Genomic DNA, 23,830 nt, shown 5'->3' with positions numbered 1-23,830 from the left:
ATGTCACAAAGCACATACCCTAAAATGTAATTGTACCACCACCATATCCTCCTGGACCGATGTCAGTTTGAACATTTTGCATTCCCCAAAAACATCCTTAAAGTCCTGCAGACCCAAAATGGTGTACTTTGAACATGAGTCTGCCATTACACTCTTCCTGTGTCCATCAAATGAAACTCAGCACCAAGGTCTTTCACAATCGTCCTGATCAAGACTTCCATTCACCATTAAAACATAATCAGCCGCACCATCCTCACTGCTGACTGCATTCCCTTCAATGTAATGCACCTTATTCTTATGCATTACATAACACATCCTTGAGAAATGTCTTTTGCAACCACAATTCGAATAGTCTTTCTCCAACGCTGGACAGTTCTTGTTATTAGCAAGATGATCCTCCGTCCCACACCTGAGCCAATGTCTCTTGTTTCCTCTTGGTTGGTTCACATATGAACTTTGCACATCCCTTATTCCTCTTTATATCACCTTCTTTACTGGCCCAATGGCATACAAATCACTTTCTTCTCTACTTTGAGCGCTTTAATGCTTAACACTGACGCCTCTATGCTCCTCGCTATCTCTGTTGTGGAATATAAATCAGGATTGGCTCCTATCTGAAGTCTTTCTATAATCTTCTTGTTCAGCGAATTCATCAATATCTGATCATGCAGCACTTGATCTGGAGTGATTTTCTTAAATTCACACTTTGCCGCCAAACCTCTTAATGCTCCCACACAGTCATCAATACCTTCTCCAGGTAACTGTTTTCTTGAATAAAAATGGAACCGTTCAAGAACTACATTGGATTTCTCTGTAAACTGTTCTTCTAGCCTCGCCATCCATATGCTAAATAGATCTTTATCTTCCTCCTCGCGTGCCCGCAAGTAAGTGTTTCATGAGCCTTACTGCTTCCAATCCAATCGCAGTTTTCAACAATGACAGTTTTTTAGAAGCTCTTAACTCATCACCATTCTGTGCATCCAAGTAAGCCTCAAACAGTTCTCTCCACAATTCCCATTTCATGCTGGGGTTCCCTGGAGACGGTAAAAATGGTATAGGCGGTTGCACAGCCATATTAAAGTTCCTTCTCACATATGCTCTGTAATCCTCCATGTTGACTTGAGATATAATGTATTCCTATGTAATGACTTCTTTGCTTTCTTTTTATTTTGTTTGTAATCCTTTATCTTTAAAAAAAAACATGAAGGCAATGCCTCAATAACCACCTTCAGTTCTTAACTAACACCGGCTACCACAAAATGCAGGTGTTGTTTATTTATCATTTCATTCAAATTTAAATCAGTCCCTCTCACCCTCCAATATGATCCTTACCAACCCTCAGTTGGTGCTTTTCTATGCTGCAGAGGTTTCCCAGCACTAACAGGGTTAAGGTTCCGGTTGGGTTTCCTCACAGAAGAAGAGGCAGAGATTACACACGTCAGCGTGCAGAGCAATGTGTGAAACACACAGCTCAGTTGCCCCCGCCGACGTGCCTTGACTTCCCAGATCCTCGTCGCCACTTGTGAGAAGGAATAATGGTCCGAGAAGGTAATTAATCATAACGGTTTATTACTGACATGGAGGGGAAGAGACGGCAGAGGTGAACAGAACAGGAGCCTCTCTTTTCAACTGTCATCCTCCGAATGCAAGACCAACGCGAGCCAAGGATGTGGCAAAGCTAGGTTTAACTTGGAGATTACTGAGTCATCAATCGTAAAACATGCAGATCAAATGTCTATGTGGAATGCAAGCTATCCAGCCAGCACCCAATCCGCTAGAGAGCACCCTTTGTCTTTCTACCTTTCTCATCCTCCCATCCAAACCCCTCTCTAGCATTTTGCCCAAAACACCTTCTTACCCTACATTCGTTTTCAAACAAAACCTTCACTATACCTCTATTCCAAAGTCTCTGCCCTTCTCATATTTGCATCCTTTCTCTTAAAACACATCAAGGGCACTTCCCCCTTTTCATTGCTTCCGCTGTCCATTTTTCTTTTCCTTTCTTGTCTCATACCCAAAATGGATTCTCCTAATTTGAACCATACAGCCCTGCATTTAGTTTTCCCTTTTTGCAAAGATGTAGGCCTGGCTGCGCCTTTCCAAACACCCCTACATGACTGCCTTTCTTTCTCGTGTGTCACTGCTCTTGCATTCCTGAACTCCCATGACAATCACACAGACAACAGGAGGCAGGATTAACTCCTCTCACACCCTCCAGCCCCCACTGTCATGGCAGGTGAAATCACCACCATACCACACACAGCTGCAGAGCTTGTCTTTCATTTTCATCCCTCTCAGACTGAGGTAAGACATCCTTTGCATTCTTTTTTAATTTCCCCTTTCTCTCTATGAGTCTGTGTATTGTGTGAACAAATGTGAATGGCTGAACTGTAGAAGTGGACAGAAGCTCTATGTTGGTTCACAGAGAACTTCATTCAGAAAAAGTGGCAATTCTGACCTAGATTTTTGTATTTAAGATATTACGTCATAACATTATACCATCACCATGATGCAAAGCTTTATTCCCAGTTTTTGTATTCAAGTTGACAGGAAAGGATATGAGGCCAATTTTATTATTTCTATACATTACATAAACATTACTTTAACACAATACATTACATGACCTGCGTTCAAGCACCCACAATTGTGCAAATATGTTAATAAATAACCTGTAAAAAAAATGCTATAGCTTGTGCTGATTGTTAGATCTCTTTTGGTTTAATATTGGTACATGTTTACATTGCAAAGCACACATTTACCTTTCACTGTGCAGATACTATTAATTCATACTGTTTTATCACAAACACATAAGATTAAATTGCACCAGAGAAGGTCCTTAAAGTAGACACCGCTCTTCTTTGTATATAAAAATGCCTTTTGCTTTGTGCAAATGGGTTTGGAATCCAGTTCTTTCTTCACATTGTAATGTTTTTTATCTGTTCATCCCTTCCTCTCATTGGATCACTGAAATGACAAATAATATGTTTACAGATACATTTGGTGGACTGATTCCCCAAGAATCCACAAGATAGCTCACAGGCTTCACATGCCCAAAGTATAGCAGAGTATGAAACCTGTTAGCGCAGCAATATTTCTTGATTTTGGTGGACGTTTGTCACAATTCAGTTCTAATTTGGGTCAGTGTATTCAGGTTCCACATATATATATACCTAATGTTGTACCTTGAAAACATGACACCTTTAACAGACTGAACAATGTGTACAAATAGAATACGAGTGTTATTCAGAAAAACGGCCTCCGCTGAAGGTACTCGCTTAAAGGTACCACAAGGGAAATAGTTTGGGGCAGTTATTCATTATCACTCCCACACAAAAGGCTGGACTGGAAGCGCCAGTTAAATATGTATATTTTCACCCAAAGAAACTACCACATGGGTAACTGTCTCAATATAAACACGTGTCTCTCATTTGGTGTGATGGCCTCTCATTCCTCGGTGTTGTGGTGAGTTTTCAGGTTTCACAAACCCCTCTTCTGATAGGTGACTTGTTGCTGGTTTTCTGAGATCTTCTACAACAAGACTATGTCTGGTCCAGCCAAGGGTCTGCTTGTCTAACTTGTGGTTTCCTCAACCAACTGGTGATCGAGCCACATCTTCTCTGCAGTGTTGCATTGGAGCCACAAGCTGCCTCCTACCCCCCTTGTTCTATGCAGGGTGCCTCTCCCTTCTTCCTCTAACTCCAGTGCTTTGGATTCCCTGACTAAAACCTCTATGGCCTCCTTGCTTACGTCTTATACCTCCATCCACATCTTCCGCCCTGCCTTGGGCTGACCTTTTCTCCTCATTCTGTGGGATGGTTTCCACATCCTCCCCTTCACTATCGTCCTCTCTTGCTCATAATGTTGCTTTCTCCTCCAAGTCACCTTCCATTCTGAACCACACCACCTCCTCTGGGGTTACCACTTTTCTAGCCTCTGAATGACACCACCTTTTCTTCCAATCATCTTCATTGTCTCTCGTCACAACCTCCTCCTTCCCTCTTGATGTCACCACCTTCTCTAGTCTGGCACCTTTGCCTCCCTTGGTCACCACTTCCTCCTTGCCTCTGGATGTTTCCACACCTTCTCCAACAAGTGACACTGACTGACTAGGATCTCTAGATTTTATAGGGTGCTGTCCACCCGCTCCTCTTGGCTGGTCTCCCTGTGAGGGCCTGCACCTGGGTTCTACAACCGGTGGTTGGGATGGGCTGTCCTTTCCAGGTTTATCTGAACTTACTTTGGGCTCAGGGGGATAGACCAAGCCTTTGCCGGGCCTGTGCCGTTTTGCAATCCACTCTGCCCTTTCTGTTTCTATATTACAAAGCTTGGCAAGGTCCTAAGTCTCCTGCTTTTCCAGTGTGCGAACCGGCTTCTGTTAAAAGTCTTGTTTTGCTCTTTACGTGAAGGTGCGCAGAAGGCTGGCTGACAATTCTCCAACAACTGAACAATCTGCCAAGAGATAATAGGCTGTTTGTATTGTTTGCGAGTAAACCTGCAGCTAGAAAACTGCAAACAAGCAACATAGTGTAAAGCACAGTCCGAAGTGCCCCCCTAAGGTTCAAAGATGACATCTGAGCTACAGAGGAATATTTTTCAACAGTAGTAGGGTAAAGTGTGTGCAAGTGTGTAAAAAAGTGTGTAAAAGTGAAAGTTACCTTATTACCATCAACAGCAGCCCATCCTTACACAAACAAAAAACCAAGAAGGCCCAAATGGCCTGGCTTCAAATCTCTGCCCTTCATGAAATCAAACCCTTCAGCCCACCACAGGACATCCGGACCGTAATGCAGGCCCTTGTGGTCTTGCACATCATTGGGGGAAACCCCTTTCTAACTGGGCTTCCGGCTGCTCACTTGGTTCACCTAAAAGCAGTCTACCACACTGCAGCATGGCAATTGTGGATGCACAGAACTTTGACCAAATCGCTCCCTGTCCTAAGCAAATTACACTAACTTCCTCTACAGGGCAGGACCCTCCTCAAGACTGCATATATCATCTACAAAGCAGTCACAAGTAGCGCACCATTGTACCAGGTGGCTAAACTACCCAAAGCTAGTGGCACACACTCCTCCCACAGAAACTCAATCGCCTCTAACCATAACTCGTCCACAATGAGGACCTGCAAACAATAATCTTGTCATGCACCCACCATCTAGAACTAGAACCCGGTAGCAGCTAGGAATGCCCCAAAATTCTCCAATTTCACAAATCTTTCAAAACAGCGCTTTTACAACAACACCTGACCGAGCACTGATCACAGTGGATGCACAGAGTGCAAATCACAGTACTACGCTACTCTTAAAGGAGGCCAGCCGAAACACTAGCTAGCCAAATCTTGTACAGTGCTCTGATGCTTTCGATCTAGGTCAGCATATTAAATAAATAAATAAATAAACCTGTTCCTAAAAGGGCAGGTTAACACAGTGTTGGGTTGCGCATGGATTGTATGCTGTTCTTTGGGCTTCTTTGACACAGCCTGGTCTTTGGATTTTGATGTCGAAGACATTCTTTGCTTAATAAACAAAGCAAATCCTCACGTGCGCCGGGGCCAGATGGCCTCTGTAATATTACTATCAAAAGCCAGCCTGAATTATGGTCTAAAATGTTAAAGCCACTATTTTACCACATTACTTTTTCCAACTCTACGCCAGCTTCCTGGAAATCATCACATATAGTACCAGTTTTAAAAAAAAGGGAACAATGCAGAACTATCAAGCGGTCGCGTTGTAGGATGTGTCTAGTAAGGGCATTTCCTCTATTTTGCTAAAACACATGGCAACAGACAATACAATCTATAAAGTCCCTCAATAAAAGTCTACTTAGTGGGCTGGAGATGTTTGTCAGTGCCTTCGTTGATTTGCCCTCGGAGGTTAGGAACAAAAAGATAGGAGGTTAGGAGATAGGAGGTTAGGAGAAAAGATAGGAAATTATAATCAATACATGCTCATTTTAGCAACAGAAAAACCGGCAAATTTCACATTGTCGTATTTGAATACACTTCCTGATCCAAGATATAGATCCTGGTATTTGAGATTTAGGTGAAATATCTTACCAACTAATGAAGTCCTGGTAGCAATATAACCAGAGAGCAGAGGCTTTGAAGATCTTGTAAAAGGACTGCCATAGTTGAAACTCTATTGCATCTGGTTGTCAAATGTGAGACATTAGGTTGTAAACATCAATTTTACTTTGAGAGGTTCTTCCATGATATCCGTTTTATTAACGGATGTAAACTCTGGCTTAGAATACTGACGGGGTACAATGTTTCGCTAATTTTAGCTATTACTAAATATTTAATGGAGATTTTTCCTAAACATGATGAATAGGTTTTGAGAAGTTTTCTTTTACTCTTTGCTCTTATGTATGATTATGTAAGATTTTCTTTATTGTTTTTAATGATATTATGTTGTTAAAGAAAACTGTATACTAATTGTTTCTTTCTAATATGTGTAACTGACGATTAAATGCTGATTTGTGAAGAAGTTTGGATTCCAAGCCATAACACCTTTCAATAAAATTAAAATAAATTGCAATAAAATTAAAATAAATTGTGTGCAGCTCATTTTTTTGTATTCACTTTGCAATTCTGCTATTATCGATTTACCAAAGTAACATCACACGAAATACAGGCTACACGTCTCTTTTCTGTGACAGGAGGAACGGTTTCTTGTAACAGGAGGAATGCACATGCAACTGCAATAATGTTTCAGTTGACACTGTAGACAAAGCATATGCTTTTATTGTGTGCTAAATTCAAAACTTTTAGAGTGGCATATTTGAAACCGGTGTATAATACCCTTGGGATAAGGACTAAGGAAGAAGCATACATCAAACTATTAAGAGTTGAAGATCTTACATGAGAGAGTGGATAAAAGGATTACATTGAAAAACGTTTTATTAATGAGTCCTAGCTTATATATGTGCTTGGATATATACTGTTTTAGTTCTTAATTACACAAAATGTTTTTTAAATTAAATTGTCTTATTTTATATTTAGCTTGTTCTATTGTAACTGTTTAATTTTGTATTTTAAGTTGTTTGTAACAGAAACATAGTGATTATTGAGAATAAAATGTCATTTGATTTGCGACAGGATGGTAGTTTCAATGCGTCTGTGTCTCATGGTGTTTTGGCTATGGCAGAACCACTAGCAATGCCTAATATAAGGCATTTGCAGATGTATTTGTTAGTACACTAGAATCCCTCCCTCCAAGTCCAGACCCTCAGAATGCTGATGATCGGGTAATATCGACAGACATCTGGTGGCCTTCCTAAGAAATCAACTTCCTGGTAAGCAGTCCCCTTTCAGATGCTGAGCCCTTCTATTACCATTACCAGTCATGACTGAGATGGGCATCTTAGCTTACTTTGAAGTGCATGACGTATGGCCTGCACAAGATAGGGAAAAGCACATCAGCATCCTAGAACTCAAGGTGATATTCTTGGCTCTGGACACTTTCTTGCCCGTTCCAGGACTTTATTTTCACAATCTTTACCAATCTTCTGTATCGACAAGGAAGGAGTTCTCAATTCTTCTCTCAGTGATTCCTAGCTATTAATCTGTGGAGATGTTCTCTCTTCTAAGGAACCCACCTCCAAACCTTGAATATAGAGGGATTTCTCAGCAAGACAGGTGGTACACTAAGGGGGCTCTATCACCCTGACAAGGAGGCAGACTGTGACCCATACCATGTATCCGGAGGCTGGCTTGTATTCACACTCTGACCCGTTTGCTGCACAATTCAACAATTAGTGCTGTCTCTATGCTTTAGAATGGGTCAAGGTACCTTGTTTCTGGGAGACCCTCTGTCCCATTTATGGGATCACATGTTAGCATATGTGCTTTCTTTGCTTCTCTAGTATTGGATCTTTCCTAGATTCTCCTGCTGGAACTGGTTACCGTCATTTGGCTTAGAATCCTTCAGCTAAATGCCATCGCATTAACAATAAACGTTTAACATGTAACCTTGTCATATGTTCCAACTTCAACCAGGGGACGCACCTCAAGATACTGTTGCTGTTTTTAACTTTTCCTGACTAAATGGATACTAGAAGAGTAGTACGTGCGTAGGACCAAGAGGATGAGGAACATTTGCCCTTTCCTGATAAGGGCTCCGTATAAGAATAATTAGAAGAGAGAGAAAACTCACTAATGAACAGGACAGCGATGAATGGCAAGATCACATTGTACCCAGAACACATCATGTGGAACCAATGTAACACCCTCCCCTCACCAACAACACAGTGTAAAAAATCCATGTAAATGTTGTATTTTATTTTATTTAGTGCAATATAGTCATAGACTTTCTATACGTTTACATCAACCAATCGGTAATAAGAAATAAGTAGATGGATAAAACAAAGAAAATGACTGAAAACATCATGATGCATTAAACGTAATATAATAATCACAAACAATATGAATTAGAAAGTAGGTATGCATATCAAAAATATATATACCTAAAAATCCTCAATCAAATGTGAAATAGACACCAATAACTTTGCCATATGATACATTAAGTTAATGTCTTTTCCTGCCATGTAGCAATCCCAAAACTCCTTGCTATTAATACCAGACAGCCTATTCTCAAAGGCCAAAGTGGCCCTTCTGCGAAGGTTGTTAAGGCTCTCACATGCTATGATTAGATGTTAAGAACTTTCTAACGTGTCCTCTCCACAAAATCTACACTGCCGATCTGCTCTCAGTATGCCCAAACAAGAGCCAGTGACTTTGCATGCATTAACCAAGTTGAATTTCACTTTTAGATACGACCAGAGAAGATTATGATTTGGGAAAGATAAAATGTAAGATGGAATAACAGTACGTTGAGACCAATGGAAGGACATATTCCTGCTAAGAGACTTGGATGCTAAATCAGCCAAGATTTGCTCATGGCATATGTCCACAAAGGCAGTTCCAACATACTTTTTGTACAAAAGATGACTTGCATCAGTTGGTATATCACTGAACCTCGGAGTTCACATATTAGTCAAGAAAAATAGACTCTTCATAACACCCTTAAAAAAGGAGGCCAGAGCCTTACAACCATCCAAGATTCGTGCCAGAAGTGCCAAAGCAGGGGCAAGCCGACATTTATGAAGATAGTTAACTTGTCATGTCTCTATCACCATACTAAGTTTGCACAGGTTAAGTTCAGTCACGAAGTACTCCACCAGGGTGCTATGAGGTAACCTAAAAAGTATTTTAATTATCCTGCTTTCAAGGAGGTCTAACTTATGGCCAAATTTATTGGCCCAGATTTCTGCCCCAAAGGTGAATATTGGGATACATTTGACTTGATGTATCTACAAGATTGAGAATAGAGAAAAAAATGCCTTGTTTACAGGCGAAAGCTCGTAAAGCGCCAACCTGCTTCTCAATAGCAAGTTTGACTGCATTGAATTTCATACCCCAATTCAGATATTGATCGATAGGCAAACCTAAATACTGGAAGCAGGAAACAGTTTCAACCATTTGGCCATTCAATGATCAAGTGTACCCCTTTTTAGAGTTAATAGTAGGGGGATGAAAGCACATAGGCCCTCATTACAAGTTCAGAGGTTAAAAAACTGTGTTTGTTGTGATGCCGGTCCCACCGTTTCCAGGAACCTGTAGCGCCGGAATCAAGGGAACAATACGCTTTGTCGGGCGCGCACATTACAGGATGTCAGAAACGGTGACACTCACATCACAGAAACACAGAATAAAGGGCAAAATCCATCTGCACCGCCACTAACGGAGCCAGTGCCTTTGTTTCCGGCATGAGCATGCCAGATGCACCAGTTCTGGAAACACAGTGACCGGAAATAAAGTGATAACCGGAAACAGGAAACTGGCTGGCGGCCATCTTGAAAAACACAATCCACTCCAATTTGCAGTTTCCAGTAGCCATCCACCCCCATACTGCTGAATCACATTGCACAACATGCCCTGAGACCTGCCAGCGTAAACCACGCTTCTCAGAGGTGGAGCTAAACATGCTGTCAGGCACAATAGTCCAGCATGGGTAGCTGTTCTCAATGGACCAGCGCTGTAGAACCCAGCAGAGGAGGAAGGTAATCTGGGAGTAAGTGGCACAGGTGTCAGCAGTGTCGAGGACCCCATGCACTGTAAAGGACTGCCACAAGCGGTGGGACGACCTCCGCATGAGGGTCAGGAACCTCCTGTCTGCACACAGTGCATGGGCACAGGTGGTGGACCATCCTCCCCGATCCGGCTCATGCCCTGGGAGGAGAGGTGCAGCAGCGTGCTGCACATGGAAGGGATTGAAGGAGTGGGCACTCCGGAGGATGGAGCCAGGACACATGGCCGAGTCACTGGCTATGACCCTGCAGGCAGCCCTGGATCGACGGGTCAATGAGCCGTCCCACACACCATCAACAAGCTCCATGCCCGCTAGTTCCTACCAGGGCAGCCCAAGGCGGAAGTCTATGCGCATGTCTGCTACAGGGCACAAGGGCGGTTCAGGTGACAAGTAGATGCCAACTAAATAGGCCTTGGTCAGACATGTGCCATGGGTGTGTTTTGGGCTGTGACATCATTGACTGTGTGACACAAAATGTGGGGGATAGTTGGGGAGGGACAGTGGGGAGGGATAGTTGGGGAGGGGGTGTTGGTCCACCTGTTCATTTTCTTCTTTCATGTTAATACATAGAAATTCATGACTGGACATTCATTATTTACTGAGAGTGTGATTAATTTGCTATAGAGTTTTCCTTGTGGTTGATGGCCTAGACCATGGGTGCACAACATATGGCCCGCGGGCCAGTTGCGGCCCGCCATGCCCTTTTGACCGGCCCGCGAGGCACAAAGACTTTCCTAATGGAGGGCGGCCCGTGGCCGCCCTCCATTAGGAAAGTCTTTGTTGTCTTCCGGGCCGGTGAAAACAATGGCCCTCATTGGCTCAGCACACACACGCATCACGTCGCTCCTACGAGCCACGTAATGCGTGTGTGCTGCACCAATGGAGGGCCAGCACTACGGCTGGTGTGGTCCATAAGGCTTGATGCCGGAAGGCATTTCAGCCTTGGACCACGCCAGCCGTAGTGCGATTCCAGCAACTTCCAGCTTACCTGCCTGCCTGCCTGCACGTCTCCGGTAAGTGGTCTGTTTGTGTTTGTGTGTCGGGTTTGTTTTGCTTTATGTTTGTGTGTATGAATGTTTGTGTTTGAATGTATTTTGAGTGTATGTTGAGATGCAGGGGTTGGGGGGTGTGTCGGATGTGTATGAATGTTTGTGTTTGAATGTATTTGAGTGTATGTTGAGATGCGGGGGTGAGGGGGTGTGTCGGATGTGTATGAATGTTTGTGTTTGAATGTATTTGAGTGTATGTTGAGATGCGGGGGGAGGGGGTGTGTCGGATGTGTATGAATGTTTGTGTTTGAATGTATTTTGAGTGTATGTTGAGATGCGGGGTTGGGGGGGTGTGTCGGATGTGTATGAATGTTTGTGTTTGAATGTATTTTGTGTATATGTTGAGGTGAGGGGGTGTGTCGGATGTGTATGAATATTTGTGTTTGAATGTATTTTGAGTGTATGTTGAGATGCGGGGGTGGGGGGGGGTGTCGGATGTGTATGAATGTTTGTGTTTGAATGTATTTTGTGTATATGTTGAGATGCGGGGGTGAGGGGGTGGGGGGGTGTGTCGGATGTGTATGAATGTTTGTGTTTGAATGTATTTTGTGTATATGTTGAGATGCGGGGGTGGGGGGGTGTGTCGGATGTGTATGAATGTTTGTATTTGAATGTATTTTGAGTATGTTGAGATGCGGGGGTGGGTGGGGTGTGTCGGATGTGTATGAATGTTTGTATTTGAATGTATTTTGAGTGTATGTTGAGATGCGGGGGTGGGGGGGTGTGTCAGATGTGTATGAATGTTTGTGTTTGAATGTATTTTGTGTGTATGTTGAGATGTGGGGGGGTGTGAATGTTTGTATTTGAATGTATTTTGTGTGTATGTTGAGATGCGGGGGTCGGGGGGTGTCGGATGTGTATGAATGTTTTGATTTGAATGTTTTTTGTGTGCTGAGTTGGGGGGTGGGGGTTCGGGTCTGTATGGGTGCTTGTTTGAGAGTTTGCTGATTTGGGGGGGTGGGGGGTTCGGGTCTGTATGGGTGCATGTTTGTGTGTGTGTGCTGAGTTGGGGGGGTGGGGGGTTCGGGTCTGTATGGGTGCATGCTTGTGTGTGTGCTGAGTTGGGGGTGGGGGTTTGGAGTTGGGGGGCATGGGGGGTTCGGGTCTGTATGGGTGCATGTTTGTGTGTGTGCTGAGTTGGGGGGTGGGGGTTCGGGTCTGTATGGGTGCATGTTTGTGTGTGTGCTGAGTTGGGGGGGTGGGGGGTTCGGGTCTGTATGGGTGCATGCTTGAATGTGTGTGTGTGCTGAGTTGGGGGTGGGGGGTTGGGGTCTGTATGGGTGCATATTTGTGTGTGTGCTGAGTTGGGGGTGGGGGTTCGGGTCTGTATGGGTGCTTGTTTGAGATTTAGCTGATTTGGGGTGGTGTGGGGTTTGGGTCTGTATGGGTGCATGTTTGTGTGTGTGTTGATTTGGGGGGTGGGGGGTTCAGGTCTGTATGGGTGCATGCTTGAGTGTGTTTGGGGCATAGTGTTTGGTTGGGGTGAGGGGGCCATGGGGCATAGTGTTTGGTTGGGGGTGAGGGGGCCATGGGGCATAGTGTTTGGTTGGGGGTGAGCGGGTCATGGGCCATAGTGTTTGCTTGGGGGGTGAGGGACAGGGGGCATAGTGTTTGCTTGGGAGGTGAGGGACAGGGGGCATAGTGTTTGGTTGTGGGTGAGGGGGCCATGGGGCATAGTGTTTGGTTGGGGGTGAGGGGGCCATGGGGCATAGTGTTTGGTTGGGGGTGAGGGGGCCATGGGGCATAGTGTTTGGTTGGGGGTGAGGGGGCCATGGGCCATAGTGTTTGCTTGGGGGGTGAGGGACAGGGGGCATAGTGTTTGTTTGGGGGGTGAGGGACAGGGGGCATAGTGTTTGCTTGGGGGGTGAGGGACAGGGGGCATAGTGTTTGGTTGGGGGTGAGGGGGCCATGGGGCATAGTGTTTGGTTGGGGGTGAGGTGGCCATGGGGCATAGTGTTTGGTTGGGGGTGAGGGGGCCATGGGGCATAGTGTTTGGTTGGGGGTGAGGGGGTCATGGGCCATAGTGTTTGCTTGGGGGGTGAGGGACAGGGGGCATAGTGTTTGCTTGGGGGGTGAGGGACAGGGGGCATAGTGTTTGCTTGGGGGGTGAGGGACAGGGGGCATAGTGTTTGGTTGGGGGTGAGGTGGCCATGGGGCATAGTGTTTGGTTGGGGGTGAGGGGGCCATGGGGCATAGTGTTTGGTTGGGGATGGGAGCCATGGGGCATAGTGTTTGGTTGGGGGTGAGGGGACCATGGGGCATAGTGTTTGGTTGGGGGAGAGGGGGCCATGGGGCATAGTGTTTGGTTGGGGGTGAGTGGGTCATGGGCCATAGTGTTTGCTTGGGGGGTGAGGGACAGGGGGCATAGTGTTTGCTTGGGGGGTGAGGGACAGGGGGCATAGTGTTTGCTTGGGGGGTGAGGGACAGGGGGCATAGTGTTTGGTTGGGGGTGAAGGGGCCATGGGGCATAGTGTTTGGTTGGGGGTGAGGGGGCCATGGGGCATAGTGTTTGGTTGGGGATGGGAGCCATGGGGCATAGTGTTTGGTTGGGGGTGAGGGGACCATGGGGCATAGTGTTTGGTTGGGGATGGGAGCCATGGGGCATAGTGTTGCACTCCAAGAGCGAACTCAATAATAAAGCTAAAACAGGCCCAGTTAGGAGATGTACATCCTTTGCTTTTTTGAGGAAACCTGACTCAACGAAGGCCATACTCCTCTTGGGTAACCCAAACAGCAAACTATAGCAGTCCAAAATAATGGAATGTCCAATCAAGGGTCAATAAAATATATATAATTTAATTAAAAAGACGATATACAATAACTAAATCGAAATAAATGATAGCAATGGAAAATGTGTAGTACAAAATGTAAGTTTGAAATGCAATAAAAATCGTTACCCCTCCAAAACATATCTTTTTCCATGTGTTTAATACAAATTGGGGGTTGAAAAAGCCTCCTGACATGTCCCGTCTACCGCCCCGCCCACTTTTACTTTTCGGCCCACTATAGCCCTCATGTAAGGTACTTTCGGCCCTCTGTCAAAATCAGTTGTGCACCCCTGGCCTAGACCATGAGCATGTGCTCTGTGCCTAAAAGTTGTGGGTGATCAGTTTATCGCATGCATCACGCCCATCCATGGCATCCCTGCAATGTGGCAATGGGTTCTCATCCTCACCGTCACTGCCATCATCTACACCCGCTGGAGGCATGTCCATGTCTGGGTGAAGGGGAATGTTGCGCCTGATGCACATGTTATGTAACATGGGACAGGCCAGGACAATCTTGCCCACCTTCCCAGGACTGTACATGAGGCCACCCCAGATATACTCAGGCAGCGCAACCTAACCTTCAGCAGTCCGAAAGTGTGTTCAGTGGTGCACCGTGTTCGGATGTGTGCATGGTTGTAGGAATGCTCGTGTTGGTTTTGCAGGTGCCTGACGGGGTCATGACCCGTGGCATCAAGGGGTATCCGGCATCACCTGCAAGGGAGGGACACAAGGGGGGGCAACGTCATTGTGGTGGGAGTGTCAATGGAGCCATGTCTGTATTTTGATCTGTGTCACATGGGATTGCCACAAGACGTAGAAAATGACATAGATGACCCTAGTATCCGGTGCAATGTAATGCAGGGGGTGGTGGTTTGCGGCCACATTCCCAGGACCATATCACACCCACCTATGGTGACACAGGCTTCTACTTTGTCCATGTTGTGTGCCACTGTTGGTTGCGTTTGCATGTTGTACATTGGTCATCTCTCCCATTTGTTTATCTGGGTTCCAACATTGTTCGGATTCACGTCACATGCAAATGGGTATGTGCACTTGTGACAGGCAGGTGATCTGGCTTCATGCTGTGGGGAACACTGTTGGGGGGGTTACATTAGTCTGACATGGCTGTGACGCAGGTGGTGGGGTAAGTACACAGTGTTTAGATGCTGGGGTAGTTGGCATGGGTGAAATGCATTCTGGTACCTGTAGTGCATGTGATGTGCCTGTCCATCTGTGCCCACATTGTGATTGGGTGTACCCCATTTGCCCATGCACCACATGCCAGGGACCCCATGCACTGTAAAGGACTGCCACAAGCGGTGGGACAACCTCTGCATGAGGGTCATGAGCCTCCTGTCCGCACACAGTGCATGGGCACAGGTGGTGGACCATCCTCCCTGATACGGCTCATGCCCTGGGAGGAGAAGTGCAGCAGCGTGCTGCACATGGAGGGGATTGAAGGAGTGGTCTCTGCAGAGGCTGGAGCCAGGAAACACATGCACTGATGACAGTAGACAACCCCCTGCCCCCTTTCCACAGTGCACATGCTATGGTACTTTGACTCACCCAACAGCCAGGTCCGCTCTCTGCTGTGTCATGCCATGTACCCTGGGAGCGTGGAGTTCCACAGCACCATGGAATTATGCGTGGATCCAGGGAACTGTGCGCTACAGTGGGTAATGAGTAGGTCTGCATCGCACATGACCTGCACATTCTGTGAATGGTACAGTTTGCAGTTGCGGTAGACTGCCTCATTTGCATGTCTGGCCACCAGCTCAACATGCGTCCAGTGCACCAATCATGTTGGGCATGCCTTCCAGGGCATGGAACCCCACTTTAGTGCCATTCACCTGGGCAGGTGTTCTGGAGAGGGCTATGTGGTCAGACATGTGCTGCAGGGGGGCATCCAGGACCACAAATAGCACCTTGGAAAAAGAGGGTTTGGATACCCCATGCAGCTCTCTCACAGTGTCTTGGAAGGTGCCGATGGCCATGAAATGCAGCATCGATTCTTTTAGCAAGAGGGGGTATGGCAGTCCAGATGTTGATTAGGCTGCGGATGTCATCCAGGCTCAATTCAACTATGTGGGTAATGGTCTCCCTCGCCAGCCGATACAGGGTGTGGATCTGTACGGCACTCGGGTTCCGGGGTGTGGGCGGGGTATGGGGTGCTACCGGCCGGCCATTGTTCATATGCATAGCCATCATCCTCCTCCTCCTGCGCCTCCTCTGCCTCTTTCAATTCAAGCTCATATTGGAGCCCTGCATGCAGGGCCCTCAGCTCCATGACTGCTACTGCAGCTGCCAGCATGGTTGTGTTGGAAGGTGTATGGGGCATGGTTGTGGTCCTTTTGAGCATTCACAGTGCTCGTGGTGTGCAGCTGGGCTGATTATGGCCACCTATGGCCTGTTGCTGTACACCTGAGACTGCTTTCAGCCTGATCTGTGATGCCAGTGTTTCTGGCGTGGTGTTCACGGTGGCACGAGCATTTTTATGCTGGGGTTTCTGTGTTGGCGGTACTCAGAATGTGGCCGTACGACCGCTGTGCCGGTGTTTCAGGCATGGGCTCCGGGTGTGATAACTGTTTGCGGACATGTTGCTGCCGCCAACGGTGGCACCGTGGATCTCAATTGTGGGTACAGAGTTTCCAGCACTGCGACTCGTAGTGTGGCAGTCTGGAAAACGGAGCCGGTACAGTGCGACCAGCCCCGCTAGTTCCAGACCGCCACACTTGCAATGAGGCCCATAGTCTTGGTTGTATAAGTATTTATTTAAATATTGTTACCTTTAATGTACTCAGAGAGGAGTAATTGTGCCTATAGTCCCGTCTGCATGTTGTCCAATTTAACAAGGCAATTGGCATAGCCTAGCCAATTGATAGAAAAAGCCCCAAGTCTTGAGGGGAAAATGGACCCTGTGGTTAGCGGGGTCAGTGCGAGGACCTTTTAATGCACAGGAACTATTACACTATCTGACCAAGAAGGGGGAAACATTAGTCTGACTAATGGTAAAGAATAGTGTGTGAAAAATGAGCCCACCAATTCGTTTTTAAAAAAAAATTGATTACAAAGTCTGTCAGGCCCAGGAGCACGAAAGGACTTAATACTTAATATGATATTATGCAAGTCAGGGGGTTGCAGATTGTAGACCTATGGGCTTGTGCTGTTGGTAAGAATGCACAGATGGGGCCATATCTGGCTATTAATGACCTGCCAAAAGCTTTCAGCATCCTTAATATTGGAACAGAGAGCAAGAGTTTGTCAACGCTCTCGGTCAGCCTGAAATCTGTACCATCTACTTATTCTTCATTCAGTGAATTTCCTTAATATACCCTTCTGGGGCAATTCCTAGACAAGCTAGATGGTGCGTCGCGCATCTTATGTGTTTTTTTCTGCGCAATACCAAGATCAAAAGGTCTATGATGTATGTGTTTCTGGTTATTTCACACTGCATAGGTCCCCCAAGGCTTAATAGAGATGAGAGCCCCTATTTGCTTAGTAAAAATCTACCGTAGACATTAATACAGTAGCGATTCTTGAACTGCAGGAGACAAATGAAAGGGGGAAAACTCTAACCAGGAAGTCCGTCTCATGATCATCAATCATGGACACAACTTTCTGGACGTTATTGGGATACCAGTTCAGTCTAGTCAAACCCTTGTTAATTTCCAAGTTCTTTATGGCCTCTTTTGGGTTAACTCGAGTTGCCTGTCTTAGTTTAAGCAAGAGGGGAAGTCATCTCTTTCAACTCTCATAAGGACCTGCATATAGATAACGTCAGGTAACGTAATGTAATTTATGAAAAAGTAATGAAAAGTTGAAGCACTCCTAGTGGTGACACCTAGGTTCCCAGGATAGGAGCCATTCAGCATCAGAAAACCACATAAGTAAAAAAAGAGAAGCCTACTGGCTTCCCTGCCTATGTTTACTTTTCTCAAAATGTCCTATATTAGTATTAGAAGGAACCTGTAGAAGATCCTCGGCAGGTAAATTCACATTGAAATCTCCAGCTATAACTATAGGCATTGAATCATCATGATGTTCCAGCACAGTGTGTATATTATCTACATGAGTATTCTCCAAAGGAGGGTCATACACATTGATAATAAGAAAGGAGTCACAAGAGCAACAAACTCAAATATTCCAGGCAGGAAATTATTAGTTGAGAAATGTAGCTTGGCAATTGAATAGATATTGTCAACACTGATGGAAAGGCCATCCTTAGGTCCACCACTAGCACCCCTAACTGCCTGGTAGAAAATCGACTGGCGCCCATTAATATCTAAGGTATCCAGTAACCAAGTTTGATGGGATTGCTATTCCTTGGCAGATTCCTCATCTGGTAGGTATTCCATCCAGCTCTGCTGCTTCAGAAAATATTCAACAAGGGGCGTAGTGGACCTCGACCCGACTGTCGATCAATCTTGCTCGGCATCTGGTCATCGGCTCCAGATGTGGCACCAGGCCTTGTATAAATACCACGTCACTACGCCTCACACCTCAGTTCCTTTTTTCCGCACGCTAACAGGCTGCTTGGGAACACAGGCAAGTCTTTCGACTCTTTCGACGTTTTCGTCAGAAAACTTTTTGCTAATTCCTCGAAGCGAAATGTCGTTCGCTCGGGTATCGGGTTTCAAGCGGTGTTCTGATTGTGGCACCAAGATGTCCATTACTGACCCACACGAGTTGTGTTTCTGGTGCCTCTGCACGGGTCATGGGACAGACGGTGTCAGTTGTGCGCCAAAATGCAGCCCAAATCCCTTCACGATCGAGCAGCTAAACTCACTGTGTCAGCTGCCCTCTAAATCACTGGCAGTTCGGTCTTCGGAGGCTGAACCCGAGGGACACACCCCCGAAAAAGAACATAGGCAGAAGAAACGGTCCCACTCGAGGAGCCATTCTTCCTCATCCCGAAAGAGAAAAGGCACCACCGGCGTGACTCCGATTCATCAATGGAAAAAGGTATGCCGTCGGCAGGGCCTACCACCCAACAAGAGTGGAAGGATTTTAAGTCCTCAATGCTTGACATGTTCAAGAAGCATGCTGCTGTTGGTGCGGTTAACCCCCCACGCAGCAGGCTTTGGTTCCAGGAGCAGCACTTAGCATTCCTGACCCCTCTTGTGCCCCGGTACCGACAATGTTGACAACGATAAATCTTTGGACACCCTAAGAGATCCAATGGAAGCTGGACCAACCCTGTGCACCCAGGACGTCGATGCTACGGCGTCTCGGCACCGACATCCACCATATCGACGCTGACAAATCTTCAACGGTTGTTGAGAAAATGTTTACACTGCAAACCCCGTCCGAATTTTTCAACACCATGGCAGTTATATTCGGCGCTAATGACGCCGATGACCAGTGGGATTTAAATCCCATTTACTTGGACACAGGAGGTGTCGATTATTTTGAAGACCACAGTCAGCTTTGACAGCTAGCTCAAGTCCTCCATAACACCAGTGGTCTGGACACCTCTCCAGACCTGGAATTCCAACAATCCCAGTCCTACTTTCATAATTTGTCAAAATTCAGGGCTCTGGTAGACAGGGTCATTGATATCCTAGGATTGCAATCTATAGTGGCACCCATACAACGCTACAACCTCACTGATATTTTGGATCAAGGTCCCACTACAGAGCTCAATATGCCTTTAAACCCTGCCATTGCTGATCCTCTAACAACTTTGTGATGGCAACCTTGCTCGATTCCCTCAGTCAGCTTCAACATTTCCAGGAAATATAGGCCGGCTAGAGGAGACCCTTCATTCCTCTCCTCTCATCCTTCCCCGGAGGGGCTTGTTCTGCCACAGTTTCCTCTAGACCTTCATCTTCCACGTCCACTCTGTCTCCTGACAGGAAAGCAAAATAATTGATGCCCTTAGCCAAAAAAGCATTCACTTCAGGTAGTATGACTCTTAAGGTTACAAATGTGGCAAATAGTTTTGCCAAATACTACTTTGGTCTCTGGACAGAAGTTGAAAATGCTGCACAGTACGTCCCTAAAGGAGAGATGCGCGAGGGCTTCCTACAGCTGGTGGAGGATGGGAAGGAGGTGGCTAGGCAGATGCTGCAAACGGGCCTGGACATCACCGACTGTGTGGGCTACTCTATGGCATCAGCAATAACGCTAAGAAGGCAGGCTTATTTAAAAACCTCTGTTATTTCGCCTAACACCAAGCTAAGCTACTGGATATGCCCTTTGAGGGCGATCTTCTGTTCGGGCAGAAAACTGATGATTCTTTAGAGAAATGTAAAGAATCCAAAATCGCTGCTAAATCTTTAGGCCTAGCTGCGTTAGCCAGCCAATCCTTTATTCAGCTTTGCCTTTAGGGCACAGGGCTACAGGTGGTATGCTCCTTATGGCAGGAGAGCGCAACTCCCACTGGCCAGGCAAGGGCAGGTGCGTTTCTCACACTCCAGAAGGGGCATAGGGGCTTCTAAGGACCAACAAGCAGAGTCAGCTGCAGGGGTGACCCAGCCGCCTAAGCCGCTTTGATTTCCCCTCTCACGTTGCACCATTTGGTGGACGGTTTATGGCGCATTTGCTCCAGTGGCAGGAAATTACTTCCAATGCCTGTGCCCTTCAGTTCATTCAGTGGGGTTGTCTACCATTTCTAAGAAAACCTCCAGACAGTCCCCTGCCACCCCAATCCAACTGGGACAGGAGCTCCAGGAAGAACTGAAAGCCCTGTGGTTGAAGGGTGCTGTGGAATAGGTACCTCCCGAGCAGAGAGGATCGTGTTAGTATTCCCAGTATTTTCTTGTAGAAGGGAGCAGGTCTCCGTCCCATTCTGGACCTCAAGGCCTTGAACAATTCCTGAGGAAAGACAAATTCAGGATGGTGACGTTGAGAGAGATTCTCCACGCTCTCGAATTACAGGGTTGGCTGGTGTCAATAGACCTACAGGATGCTTATTTCCATGTGCCAATCTATCGGAAGCACAGGAAGTTCCTAAGGTTCACCATAGGGGATATACACTATCAGTTCAAGGTGCTCCCATTGGTCTAACCTCTGCCCCAAGGGTCTTCACCAAGCTCTTGGCAGTAGCAGCGCACCTCAAGAGACCCGGGGTCCACGTATTTCCATATCTGGACATCTGGGAAGTCTGCGTGCAGAGGGAAGAGCCGAGGGAAGTCTGCGGTGCAGATTCTGTCCCATTTATAGGACACCTGCTTGCTGCTACACAGGCTGGGCTTCTCCCTGAATTTAAAGAAGTCCCAAATGACGCTAGTCCAGAGGCTCCAGTTCATCAGTGCAGTCCTAGACATCCGGGTTGGGAAAGCCATCCCCCCCATAGAGTCGTCAGCTGGAAGCAAATGGGTGACTTGTTTCGGTACCATGCTACTCTACCAGCGGCTTACTTCCTCCCCCTCTTAGGTCTCATGACCTCCTGCATTTTTCTAGTGCCATAGGCCAGGTTTCGCCTGGGATCCCTGCAGTGGCTCCTGAGGAGTCAGTGGTCACAGCACCTCGGCACTCTTGTCAGATCTCCTAAGGGTATCCGCGTCAGTGATCAACGACTTGTTCTGGTGGGCGGACCACAACAGTCACCTGGCAGGGGAACCCTTCTGGCATCCTTGGCCCCAGACCCGAGTGGTCACAAATGTATTTTTTTTGAAGGGTTGAGGCACTCCCTGTGAGGATTTGCAGGTGAGCGGCCTTTGGTCAGCAACGGAAGTCAGTTGGCACATCAACCTGTTGGAGTTGCAAGCCATTAGGCTTGCCCTGAGGGCATTTTTCCTGTCTCTGCAGGGAAAGCATGTCCTCATTCTGACGGACAACACAGTGGCGTTCCATTATCTCAACAAACAAGGTGGTGGGCACTGCTGCCCCCTCTGCATGGAGGCAATGATGCTTTGGTTCTGGTTCCTAGAGAACAGGATCTCAGTCTCAGCAGTTCATCTGGCGGGCACAGAGAGCAGCTTGGCGGATGATCTGAGCAGGCACATGAGTGGGAAGTGTGCCAGGAAGTCCTAGAGGAGGTCTTCTCTCTCTGGGTTGCAACAAACTCCAACAGGAAGTGCAGACAGTTTTGCTCGAGGGAATTCCCAGTGAACGGTGCACTGGGGGACATGTTTCTGGTGGATTGGACCTTCCCTCTCCATTACGTTTTCCCTCCAATTCCCGTCATTCCATGGATTCTCCAGAGGTTGAAGAGGTTTCCAGCGACCATGATCTTGATCGCCCTGGACCAGGAGAATGTGGTACTCCAACCTCTTGGATCTGTTCATCTGTCCACCTCACTGGTTGCCTCCGCAACAGGATCGCCTAACCCAGTCGGAAGGCTGGATACCCCACCCGACTCCGGAATCTCTCAACCTACATGCGTGGCTCTTGAGAGGATGAGATATGATATCTGGGACCTCTGAGGAAGTGCTGTGGGTGTTGCTGGCTGCAGACCGTCTACAGGATCTTTGTTCGCGAGAAGATTTGATTCGTGGTGCAGGGAATGCGAGATTGACCCCATCTCTTGCTTCACCACTACAGTGATGGAGTTTTTTCTGTCACTGCCCTCAGCAGGACTTCAGGTCACCACAATCAATGGATATTTGGCACCTTTGTCTGAGTTTAAGAGATCCCAGATTAAGGCTAATTTTTTACGATCCCAGTAAGGGCACAATTCCTGAAAGGCCTTGAAGATAAGTTTCCGCCAACTCCCTTTGTTGTCCCGGATTGGGACCTTAATCATCTGGTACTAACATTTCTGATGGCGGCTCCTTTTGAGCCTATGCATACTTGTCCCTTAACACTTCTTTCTTTGAAAACAGCCTTTTTGGTGGCTATTACATCCGCAAGGCGGGTGAGTGAGCTGCAGGCCTTATGCTGTAAGCCACCCTTACTGAGTTTTTTCCGGGAGACAGTCTTGCTCAGGGTAAGGCCAGGCTTCCTACCCAAAGTTGTCTCAGAGTTCACCTGCAATCCATTGACCTTCTGGTCTTCTAGCCTTCTCCGCACCCTTCTAAGCAGGAGGAGCAATTACATCGCCTAGACCCCAAAATGGCGTTAAGTTATTATATTGGAAGAACGGCTGAATTCTGAAGAGCTGACCAGCTCTTCGTGGCTTTTTCCTTAGCCCGTAAGGGCCTGCCCATAACTAAGCAAACATTATCCACTGGATCATTTTCTATATAGCTGAATACTACCAGTCCGCCAGAAAGGAATTACTGGCAGGAACCAGGGCCCACTCGACCAGGGGAGTTTCAGCTTAAACAGCATTACAAATGGGAGTCCCTGTTCGGGATATGTGTCGTCCTGCGACATGCTCATACCTTAGTAAAACACTGTAGTCTAGATGTCGCTCATACAGCTGATGCGTGTTTTGGCAGGGCAGTGCTGCAAAATGTCTTAGTTTAACTTTCTGCCAGCCTCCTTCATCTACTGCTTTGGGAGTCTATCAGATGAGGTATCTGCGGGAGGATAGCAATCCATTGAAGGAGAAATTACTTACCGTAATGTTCTTTCTATGGATTCTTCTCCCACAGGTTCTGCATCTCCACTTCCATCCATCCGCGCTAAGAAAGTCGGTGGTTGGTGCACATCTTCCCTTCCACATTGACTTGGTACTGGTCTTCAGTGTCCGTTTTCTGCCACAACGCTTTTTTCTGACGCTACTTGTTAGTGTCTGTTGAAAATTGTTCCTCGTTCGTAGATTTATGGTTATTCATTTATAAGGGGTCATTAGCCCGTTGGTCTCTCTGTTTTCCTATGCAGCGTGATGTACTCAAGGAAAAGGGGGTAAACTGAGGCGTGGGGCGTAGTGACGTGGTATTTATACAATGCCTGATGTCACATCCAGAGCCGACGACCAGATGCCGAGCAAGACGGATCGACGGTCGACAGTCGGGTCGAGGTCCACTACGCCCCAGTTGAAAATAATCCGAAGCAGCAGAGCTGAATGGAATATCTATCAGATGAGGAATCTGTGGGA

The 23,830-nt window shown here is 46.7% G+C and overlaps 1 protein-coding gene across 4 annotated transcripts in view; it reads right to left on the bottom strand.

Moving 5' to 3' along the window:
* Positions 1-2,552: 2,552 nt before the first annotated feature.
* The window catches only part of C7PH3orf52 (chromosome 7p C3orf52 homolog), a 383,974-nt gene continuing 362,696 nt past the window's right edge, over positions 2,553-23,830 (bottom strand). For all 4 annotated transcript variants that reach the window (XM_069636457.1, XM_069636459.1, XM_069636458.1 and 1 more), the window contains one exon: positions 2,553-2,964. In XM_069636457.1, coding sequence (XP_069492558.1) covers positions 2,954-2,964 — 11 coding nt within the window. In that variant the 3' untranslated portion in view covers positions 2,553-2,953. The remainder of the gene's footprint in view (positions 2,965-23,830) is intronic.

This window comes from Ambystoma mexicanum, chromosome 7p (genome assembly GCF_040938575.1).
Source record: "Ambystoma mexicanum isolate Mex_15411 chromosome 7p, UKY_AmexF1_1, whole genome shotgun sequence".
Taxonomy (NCBI): domain Eukaryota; kingdom Metazoa; phylum Chordata; class Amphibia; order Caudata; family Ambystomatidae; genus Ambystoma; species Ambystoma mexicanum.
This window is presented reverse-complemented; position numbering and strand designations above follow the sequence as displayed.